This window comes from Periplaneta americana, chromosome 13 (assembly GCF_040183065.1).
Source record: "Periplaneta americana isolate PAMFEO1 chromosome 13, P.americana_PAMFEO1_priV1, whole genome shotgun sequence".
NCBI lineage: Eukaryota > Metazoa > Arthropoda > Insecta > Blattodea > Blattidae > Periplaneta > Periplaneta americana.
Genome location: NC_091129.1, coordinates 11,632,156 through 11,644,202, shown reverse-complemented (window position 1 = coordinate 11,644,202; position 12,047 = coordinate 11,632,156). Strand labels below are relative to the sequence as shown.

General features: G+C 31.9%; 1 protein-coding gene across 4 annotated transcripts in view; it reads right to left on the bottom strand.

Annotated features, from left to right (window-relative positions):
* The window catches only part of Mhcl (Myosin heavy chain-like), a 921,190-nt gene that overhangs the window by 90,567 nt on the left and 818,576 nt on the right, over positions 1–12,047 (bottom strand). For all 4 annotated transcript variants that reach the window (XM_069842911.1, XM_069842912.1, XM_069842913.1 and 1 more), the window contains 2 exons: positions 9,774–9,917; positions 4,475–4,564 (listed from right to left, as the gene is read on the bottom strand). In XM_069842911.1, the coding sequence (XP_069699012.1) occupies positions 4,475–4,564; positions 9,774–9,917 (234 nt within the window). The remainder of the gene's footprint in view (positions 1–4,474; positions 4,565–9,773; positions 9,918–12,047) is intronic.

Below are 12,047 nucleotides of genomic sequence, written 5' to 3'. Positions count from 1 at the left end.
TTTAATTTAGTATATTCCCTGTTGTTGTTGTTATTATTATTATTATTATTATTATTATTATTATTAGTATTAATTATTAGTATTATCATTAATTGTATTTTTAATTAATAAGTTTATTATTGTCATTATTGAGTGTAATTAGTTACCACTGCCACCGGGTATATACCCATTGCAGTGTGAATAAATACATACATACATACATACATACATACATACATACATACATACATACTAAAGGATTACGCCAGGGATGCTGCCTAACTCCAACACTGTTTAAAATTTACCTGGAAGAAGCTCTGAAAGGATAGAAGAAGAAATGTAGGCATATGGGTGTTTTGGTTGGTGACAAAAATATATATACTCTACAATTTGCTGATGATCAAATTATACTAGCAGAAGACTATGATGAAATTGAATACATGAGCAGAAAACTCATTGAAGAATATGAAAAATCTGGATTAAAATTTAATTTTGAAAAATCTCATCATATGGTCATTGGGGAAAAGAAACAAAATCTGATACTTGAAAATAAAGGTGTTATTAAATATAGTAATAAATACAAATATTTAGGTGTTACAATCACAGATGATGGAAGGAATCATGTAGAAATTAAAGAACGTTTGAATAAAGGAAAATATGCAATATCCACTCTTAGTCAAGTATTATGGGACAATAAAATCAGAATTGAAACTAAACATGTTGTTGTTGTTTTCTAATGCCAGGCGTTTGACAATAAAGTCATTTGACCTCTTGCACTCCAATATTTTTCGAAGATATTATCAAGACCAGCCACTGAAGCACAGATTTTGAGGTGTTCCGAATCCATTTCTTGGTTTGAGTTGCACAATGGGCAGTTAGGGGACTGATATATTCCAATTCTATGCAGGTGTTTGGCCAAACAATCATGGCCTGTTGCCAATCTAAATGCAGCTACAGACGATTTGCGTGGTAAATCGGGAATTAACTGTGGATTTTGATGCAGGGAGTTCCATTTTTTCCCATGGGATTGAGTTATCAAATTTTGTTTGTTGAAGTCTAAGTATGTAGATTTAATAAATCTTTTCACAGAGTAATACGTAGATTTAGTAACAGGTCTGTAAGTAGCAGTGCTGCCCTTCTTTGCTAAAGCATCCGCATTCTCGTTTCCCAGGATTCCACAATGGGATGGTATCCATTGGAATACAATTCTTTTATTGAGTGATATTAATTGAGAGAGCATTTCAGTTATTTCTGCTGTTTGAGATGAAGGTGTGTGTTTAGAGACTATTGATAGAATAGCTGCTTTGGAATCTGACAATATAACTGCATTCTTAAATTTATTGATGTGGCATAGAAGATTCCTGAGACTTTCACTTATTGCAATGATTTCTCCATCAAAACTTGTTGTTCCATATCCAAGAGATCTATAAAGTGAGAAGAGACAGCACGTAACACCTGCACCGGCACCTTGTTCTCTGGAGATCAAGGATCCGTCAGTGTATAAATGAAGCCAGTTTTGTGGAGGGTACCTAATATTAATTGTCTCTAAAGACAATTGTTTCAGTATTTCAGTGTTTACTTCTGATTTCAGTATTTCTTCTGTTAAATTTAGATTATATTCTATATTTAATAGAGTTAAAGGGCTTGGTTTAATTTGTAGGTTTTCTTTTAAATTCGGGATATTGATTTTCTGTTTTAATTCTTGAACCATGGATATGAAACTTTTTCGAGTTTTCAATCTACAGGGAGGACTGTATGAATGCCAATTGTTTCCTGGTAATTTGAAACTAAACATAAAATTTATAAATCAATTGTGAGAAGTACAACTTTATATGGGGCAGAAACTTGGCAATTGCAAAACGCATTCAAAAATAAATTTTTGGCCTTAGAAATGGATTATTGGAGACGATCAGCAGGCATTTCAAGAAGAGATAAAATTAGAAACGATATAATCAGAGAGAAAATGCAAGTTAAGAATGATATTGTCGAGGATATTTTCACAAAACAACTAATATGGTATGAGCATATGATGCGAATGAATACGGAAAGATTACCAAAGTTGGCATATGATTTGACCCCATGGTCCACACCTGTGGAGTAGCGGTCAGCGCGTCTGGCTGCGAAACCAGGTGGCCCGGGTTCGATTCCCGGTCGGGGCAAGTTACCTGATTGAGGTTTTTTCCGGGGTTTTCCCTCAACCCAATATGAGCAAATGCTGGGTAACTTTCGGTGTTAGACCCCGGACTCATTTCATCGGCATTATCACTTTCATCTCATTCAGAAGCTAAATAACCTTAGATGTTGAAAAAGCGTCGTAAAATAACCTACTAAAATAAAAAATAAATAAATTGGATCCCATCAAGAAGAAGAAAAAGAGGAAGACCTATGACAACATGGAAAAAGGGCATTCTGGAAACTATGGAAAGAAGACAATTAGGAGAAGACCTATGGAGAGGTAGAGGGGAGTGGTATCTTGTAGTGCGATACATTTATCAGTGACTGTAAATTAATACATCTTGATTACACAATTTCTAATACGCATCTCTTCGGAATATGTATGATAAGACTTTCTTGTGTTAAATTCTAACGTACCTTGTTTACATGTTTCGATCTATTCATGGGTCATCCTCAGAACTAGTCGTTGTTGGTCTTGGCGTCTCTTATTTTGTTTCCTGTGAGGGTGTGTTCGTGTGGCGTAATGTAGAGTCAAAGAGTGTGTGTGTTCTGAAATTGAGCTGTGTGTTGAGAATTTGATCAGGGTGTGTTTTGGTGTGTCTGTATATTTCATATTGTTCTAGTGTGTTGAATTTCTGGCTTTTTGGTTGGATGTGCAGTATTTCCATGTCTGTGTTGATGTCTCTGTGGGTGTGGTTAGCATTTGTGATGTGTTCTGCACATGTGGAGGTGTTTTGTAGTTTTGTTATGGCTGTGATGTGTTCTTCATAACGTGTTTGAAATGATCTGCCTGTCTGTCCTATGTAGAAGGGATTCAGACAAGGGTTGCGGCAGCCAAGGAAGTGTGTGGCCTCATTTTCACACAAGCTAACACCCGATACCAGTTCATAGATCATCTGATATTATCTTCTCTTCTGTGTCAAGAACAATTTGAATGCTACAAAAGCTCATTTCCTGAAAATGACCTAAATGTATGTGTGAAGCTTTTTCCAATGTTCGATAAAGACGAACTAAAAACGAAACTCACTGTGCTGTATCAGAGACAAGAATTCAGAAATGTCAGTGACGCAGTCAAGCTCTTGCAGTTTCTTCTATCTGAGAACTTGCAGGCCTCATTTTCAGAAGTTGTGAAACTACTACGCATAGCTATCACCATACCAATGACAACTTCCGAACCAGAACATTGCTTTTCGTGTTTGAAGAGAGTAAAATCCTATCTCAGAAATACGATGAGAGAAGAGAGACTGACCGCATTAGCTATGTTTTCCATTGTAAAGACTATGTTAAACGACATATCGGATTTTAATAAGAAGATGATTCAAAAGTTTGCAACCTACAAGACAAGGCGCATGGAACTAATCTTTAAATAAGGTACGTTGCATGGTTTATTCTTGTATGCAGCCCCCCCTGAATTAAATACCCACGAGCCGCCACTGGTTATTAGTGTAATGTCGTGAAATCGACAATATACTTTTTTTTATACTATGCATAATGAACGAGTAAAATCCAGCCAAAGATCAACATTGATAGTAGGTATTATTCCAAACCAGTACTAATCAATCAATCAATCAATCAATCAATCAATCAATCAATCAATCAATCAATCAATCAATCAATCAATCAATCAATCAATCAATCTCCTCACGAGGAGCATAGGGCATTCACAAAGTGCCTCCATCGGACCCTATTTGTAGCCAACTTCTTCACTTCGCTCCATGTTTTCCCCTCCCTAGCAATTTCCTCCAAAACTGTTCTCTTCCATGTATTTTTTGGCCTTCCTCTTGTTCTACTACCTTGGGGGTTCCAATCCAAAGCCATTCTTTCTACTGCTCCATCTTCTTTCCTGATTGTGTGCCCTACCAATTGCACTTTCGTCTTTTGATTTCTATTGTGATTTCTTTCTGATTTGTTATCTTCCATAGTTCTGAGTTTGTGATTGATTATATCTGGGCATCTAATTTTTAAGATTCTTGTTAACAAATGTTTGCAGTTTATTTTCTATAATTTTACTTGTTCTCCATGTCTCACAGCCATAAACCAGTACTAATGGGATACTAAAAATTAATTTTATGTTAAGTTTAAATCAGTTTATGTTTTCACAAATTGCTTGACGTACAGTACCTACATTCACGCAATATATAAATAGATGTCTACTTCATTAGTTTTGTGTCCTTTGCAATTCACAGTACATTGTAGTGGAAATTATTTCAGTACAAGTAAAAGAATGTGTGTGCATTTCGTCAAAATTACACTCAATGTCTGTCTCCAAATGAAGCCATACTCGAACATGCCGTTTTTACAAATTTAACGTTTTACTTACCTTAGCTTCGAGCCGATCATTATCGTGTTTGAGGTGAGTTCGTTCCTGCTCTAACTTTTCCACCTTCGCTCTAAGTTGCTCTAGTTCCTCCTAAACACCAGAAAAAAAAGGAAGAGTGAAATCTTTGTACGAATTTCTTTTTTAATTTGAGCACAACATTTCAAACAGTTAATACAAGTAGTAAAAGTTTTGCAATAAACACAGCATCTCTCTACTAAAAAAACTCACTCTCGAATAACTAGCTTCGTAAGTAACGGTAACTTTATACACGACTTCCATGCAGTCAACTGAGTTATTCCATACGACTTCCATTCTTCACACAATATCCATTTAAGAGCTACAATTGTACGGGCATTCATTGCTTATTGTGCCAGAGCTATTCATCTAACATCAACTGACACTTTTCATCCACAGCTTGCTATATAAGTAAATTATCTATTAGGCCTACTTCCCCTACAACACCGAAGGATGAAGTTTACATATTTTTATTTATTTAAAAAATATAACTGTATAGGGATTTAAAATATTGCTCAAACCTATAATTATAATCAGCGCTTTTTTTCAGCCAGAACATGTTCCGGTAAACTTTTTGCCATTACAAAGTCCAACGAGATATATTTTATAAGTGTAATTGAAAATTAAAATTGCCGCCACTGCCGAGTCCAAGAGTTTACATTTTCTCATTATTATCGTTGCTGCAAAAGTAACTCATGCAATCTAGTGCTGCCATCTTCCGTTATTGATCCTGAAACTATAGCTCGAACTCGCAAAATTTCCGTTATGCTTAAAATCGATGAGCTCCGTTTGGAACTTATTGTAATATAAGATAGGCCTATGTAGGCCTAATATTTTAAGCCTACGTTTTTGTTGTATAATGTGATCGAGTGATAGAGTTCCGGTAAACTTTTTTCCAGAATAAAAGCACTGATTATAATAATAATAATAATAATAATAATAATAATAATAATAATAATAATAATAATAATGATTTATTTAACCTGGCAGAGTTAAGGCCATATGGCCTTCTCTAACCTCAACCAGGAGTAAAACTGAGTTACAAAAAACACTACAAATTTACAAAGTACACTATAATTTTACACACAAGACTGAATAAGATAATAATAATAAAATGTAAACAACAAGTAAGTAGAAATCAGACATAATATATAACATACAGAAAGAAAGGAAAAAGCATAATAAAATGTGAACAGCAGGTCAAAATAAATGAGGCATACAAAGTATAAAAAATAAAACAATTATTGATGATTAATAATAATAATAATAATAATAATAATAATAATAATAATGATTTATTTAACCTGGCAGAGTTAAGGCCATACGGCTTTCTCTAACACTCAACCAGAAGTAAAACTGCGTTACAAAAAACACTACAAATTTACAAAGTACACTACAATTTTACACACAAGACTGAATAAGATAATAATAATAAAATGTAAACAACAAGTAAGTAGAAATCAGACATAATATATAACATACAGAAAGAAAGGAAAAAGCATAATAAAATGTGAACAGTAGGTCAAAATAAATGAGGCATACAAAGTATAAAGAATAAGACAATTATTGATGATTAATAATAATAATAATAATAATAATAATAATAATAATAATAATGATTTATTTAACCTGGCAGAGTTAAGGCCATACGGCTTTCTCTAACACTCAACCAGGAGTAAAACTGCGTTACAAAAAACACTACAAATTTACAAAGTACACTACAATTTTACACACAAGACTGAATAAGATAATAATAATAAAATGTAAACAACAAGTAAGTAGAAATCAGACATAATATATAACATACAGAAAGAAAGGAAAAAGCATAATAAAATGTGAACAGCAGGTCAAAATAAATGAGGCATACAAAGTATAAAAAATAAAACAATTATTGATGATTAATAATAATAATAATAATAATAATAATAATAATAATAATAATAATGATTTATTTAACCTGGCAGAGTTAAGGCCATACGGCTTTCTCTAACACTCAACCAGAAGTAAAACTGCGTTACAAAAAACACTACAAATTTACAAAGTACACTACAATTTTACACACAAAACTGAATAAGATAATAATAATAAAATGTAAACAACAAGTAAGTAGAAATCAGACATAATATATAGCATACAGAAAGAAAGAAAAAAGCATAATAAAATGTGAACAGCAGGTCAAAATAAATGAGACATACAAAGTATAAAAAATAAGACAATTATTGATGATTAATAATAATAATAATAATAATAATAATAATAATAATAATAATAGTAGTAGTAGTAGTAGTAGTAGTAGTAGTAGTAGTAATAAAATAGTGCAGTACAAAGCATACAATGAACACAATATTTTTAGGTACATACAGTAAGGAAAATTATGATTATATATAGTTCAACTTATCACATTATAGATATACCATTATCGGAAAATATGAAAACAAAAATATAAAATAAGTTAAATATCACTAGAACCCCTAAAAAATGTGAATACGTAGAAACATGCAATACAACTCTTGTCATAATAGTAAGTTAGTTTGGCAACTCGTCATAAGATAATTTTCTCTAGAAAATTCAGTATTTGCTTCCATTTTAAGGGGAGAGGACGGTATTTTAGGTGAAAATTGAGTAAATTAAAAAAATAGTAATATACGTTACAAGAGCGGTATGTTGACGTTTCCATGGTCGAGGAAAAGATTGAAAAAGCGAAACGTAGTTGAGCTTTTTTAATTTCCGAGAACATGAAAACAAACATACCGCTCGTGTATCGTACATTATTTTGTGCGAAGATCTTTTATTACATACCTCAAAGACGAATTTCTAATTAGTTGCAATGAAATCTCCATCTTGGTTTCTGTTCAATGACGGCAATTTTGGAAAACAAAAATATCTCTCTTCAACATTGTTGCTATAAAATGTTTTCTGTGTTTACTATACTGCAGCAGGACGTGATATACGTCTGTCTTTTTTTTCCCCAGTCTATAAACGCGAACTTAAAACAAACGGTAAGGTTATGTAATGATTTATTTTTCATTTTAATATTTTAACAGTATTATTTATATAACATATTGCAGTAATAACATCGGCATCTGGAATCTTGTTGATTTTTTCACGGCTTCCTTAATGTTACTTGCATCACGAATGCAATAACTTTAGTGGAGTAGTAGAGTTTACTTTTTGAAAATATTTAAAAACAATAATTAACAGTGCAATTTAGGTGAAATTGCAGTGGTAAGTTTCCAATTTATAATTATTACTATGTTAAACGTATCTAAAAATAATATGTTAAAAGCCTAAAGCAGTAAAATGAATATGTCACTTAAGCGGTAAGAAGAGGGAAATTGTTATGTGTGTTACGTTGGGAATACTGAATGTGCTATTTCACACTTACCGCGTATTGGTTCTGTGCGGAAAACAAGCAAATACGCACGATCTCGCACAAAAATTGTTTAAAATACTCTTTGATATGTGTGGAATGCATTGCATAACATTTTGTGGGTATTTGTGCCCTTATCGGATGTTGAGTCGCCATTTTAAACTTCCTGCGTTATGGATTTTTAAATCACTCGCCCACTTTTATTGTTGTTTCCGGTAAATTAAATTAAAAAAAAAAAATCTTTAAAATACCCTTTGATATGTGTGGAATGCATTGCATAACATTTTGTGGGTATTTGTGCCCTTATCGGATGTTGAGTCGCCATTTTAAACTTCCTGCGTTATGCATTTTTGAATCACTCGCCCACTTTTATTGTTGTTTCTGGTAAATTAAATTTTGAAAAAAAAAAAAAAAATTTTTTTTCTTTAAAATACCCTTTGATATGTGTGGAATGCATTGCATAACATTTTGTGGGTATTTGTGCCCTTATCGGATGTTGAGTCGCCATTTTAAACTTCCTGCGTTATGCATTTTTAAATCACTCGCCCACTTTTATTGTTGTTTCTGGTAAATTAAATTTTGAAAAAAAAAAAAAAATTTTTTTTTCTTTAAAATATCCTTTGATATGTGTGGAATGCATTGCATAACAGTTTGTGGGTATTTGTGCCCTTATCGGATGTTGAGACGTAATTTTTGAACTTCCTACGCTATGGATTTTTAAATCACTCGCCCACTTTTATTGTTGTTTCTGGTAAATTAAATAAAAAAAAAAAAATTCTTTAAAATACACTTTGATATGCGTGGAATGCATTGCATAACATTTTGTGGGTATTTGTGCCCTTATCGGATGTTGAGTCGCCATTTTAAACTTCCTGCGTTATGGATTTTTAAATCACTCGCCCACTTTTATTGTTGTTTGTGGTAAATTAAATTAAAAAAAAAAAAAAAAAAAATTTTTTCTTTAAAATACCCTTTGATATGTGTGGAATGCATTGCATAACATTTTGTGGGTATTTGTGCCCTTATCGGATGTTGAGACGTCATTTTTAAACTTCCTACGCTATGGATTTTTAAATCACTCGCCCACTTTTATTGTTGTTTGTGGTAAATTAAAAAAAAAAAAAAAAAAAAATCTTTAAAATACCCTTTGATATGTGTGGAATGCATAGCATAACATTTTGTGGGTATTTGTGCCCTTATCGGATGTTGAGACGTCATTTTTAAACTTCCTACGCTATGGATTTTTAAATCACACGCCCGCTTTTATCCAATAACTTCATTTTTATTTTTTGCTACACTGCCAGACAAAAATGGACATCATTTCTGAACTATTAAAGATACATGCATGAAATTTAGAACACACATTCTTTAGACTATTAGGAAACTTTTCTCTGTGACAGAATTTTGTTAATTGATTTCATTTTAAAAATACGTCCGTTTGTTTGCAAGAAAGGAAATAAAACAATTGTTATTAAATTGTAATTGTTTATTTTACAAACGTAGGGACTAATATCAAAATTCTGTTACAGACAGTTTGTAGAACATGCTTTTGCAAATACATTGCAAAAACTGTTTGAATCTATCTTTAAAAACGCTTTAGATATATCGGTTTTAGTACAATCCTGCATTGGGTATATTTTTTTTTCAAAATTGGGCCCCCAAATAATTTTTTTAAATACTTTTATTTGGTTGAGTTGCCACAGCTATGAGTTCTCTACATACAAAAGATTAATATTTTACACCAAATAGGAAAAAAGTTTTAAAAAATACTATCCTCTCCCCTTAATACAAGACTCAACATTTCAATGAATATTACCTGTGTTATCAATACCACTCTTTGATTAATATTTCTCAAAATATAAATCTTTTCAAAACCTTTCTCTATTCAAGAATGGCGAAATCAAAGTGACTCACTGTTTTAATCTTCAACTCCTCTTCTGTTCGATGCACGTTAAGAAGGGGTGTCACCCTCACGAGAAGTCTCCACCATGGCCAATCACGCACTGACATGAATTTGCGTACGTTCCTTTGGATGCAGCGGACAGCTAGGTCTTGGATCTGTGAACATGAAACGACCACAAACTGGTGTAAATATTAATGTTTTACTCTCAAAAATATAACAATTGTAAACATGTATATGGTGCAGGATGCTCGTAAACTATTTATGTATAATTAAACAGGTAATATCGTAACACATATATCCAGATCTATAAACAGAAACACTGGCAAACTTTTAGAACTGCAAACACTCTTTCATCCAGTCTTTATTTTATTCTAAGATAAAAGAGAATTTTTTCTTCAACTCCATTATGTTATATAAACATTTACAAGTTAACCAATTAAAAAACTCAAATCCTCCTTGTTAATTTATTTTCAAATGTGATAATCATCTGAAGAAGATAAGAGGAAGACAGGTGACGAAGAAATTGAACATAGAAAAACTGAAGAACGAAGAAAACTTGAAGCAAATTTTCAAAAGAAAGCTGATGCATTATATTCCACACCTGAGAATAATTATATAATAATAATAATAATAATAATAATAATAATAATAATAATAATAATGTTTTACTTTCGCTGGCAGAGTCAAGGCCATAAGGCCTTCTCTTCCACTCAACCACCTTAATCAATACAATACATATTTAAATTACAAATATTTACACTACACTTAAAAGGTTCTCCAGCTATATTCTTCAGTTAAGTTTTAAAGTTTTAAAGACTAGTAGACTACATATTTATTTAAATTTAGATAAACCTATAAGGTAAAGTAGTAACTAATTTATGAGCTAATTTAATTCAATCAATTATAATTAATTTAAGATTTGAGTTAGCTAGTAAAATGATGAAAATTAATTTAATATAAGCTTACTAGTACTATGTTACAGGGATAAATAAATAAATAAATAAATAAATATATATATATATATATATATATATATATATATAAATCTAAAATATATTTCCATAATGAGAATATTAATGTAATTGCCATTAGAGGTTTTGTAAATCTATTTAGAGAAATTAATGATAATAATAAGAATGGACAGATGTTAGTTTCATTATAGGTAACAAATATTAATCAGCAATTAATCTGTTAAGTAAGAATTTATGTAATTTTGACCTAAATGAAGTTATTGTCCAACAACCCCTTACATCACTCGGAAGTGAGTTCCAATTTCTAGCAACTGAAACTGTATAAGATGAAGAATATAAACAGATAACAGCAGAAGAAACAACAGGATAGACAGAAGATGTGACAATTAAGAAACCTTGGGTCACAGGAAAAAGATGGAGGATAGGAGAAAATGGAAAAACACCAACACAGAAGAAGGTAGAAGAAACTACAAGAAACTGAACAACTAAGATGTGTGTGGCGACAAATGGGGGCCATTTTCAGCAACGACTGTGAGCATGGTAGGTCCAAATTATTGAACATTTATTGTTAGTACTATTAGGTATTGTACAAAGTGATTTATAATAGAATTAACATGTTTCTTTCCTTCTTTTATTTCAAAACGAATGATGCTAGCCACAATTTGTTATACGTCAAATGAAGAGTATCTTTGGGAGATTACTAACCTCTATAGCAAATGTTGAAAATTCTTTGTTTATTCCGCTGGAAATTCACTTAATGATCAGTTTTTAACGTCAAATTAAGTAGGACTTTTGATTCCCTGTCACGAGATGCGCAGATGTTTATTCTTTATTCTGTATATTTATTCTCTTCAAAAATATTATTCTTTTAGAGATCCAGTTGTTTCCAATTTGTTTACCAGTCCCAGTATTGTGTTTCTTTGGGAGTATTACGAACACCAAATTCTCTCTGGTATGCCCTTTGAGTAGCTGTAATTGAATTCGTAATCCAGTATTGCTTCACAAGGAAGAGCCGTTGATTTAATGTGTACTGCATTTTCAGCGACTGAAACAAAATGTCGAAAACAACTGCCAACAATGAGGAATAAAGAATAAACATCTGCGCATCTCGTGACAGGGAATCAAAACTCCTGCTTAATTTGACGTTAAAAACTGGTCATTAAGTGAATTTCCAGCCGAATAAATACAGAATTTTCAACATTTGCTAAAGAGGTTATCTCCTAAAGATACTCCACATTTCAGGTGTAACAAAATTGTGGCTGGCATCATTGGTTTTGAAATAAAGAAAGAAATAAATGTGTTAGTTCTATATAA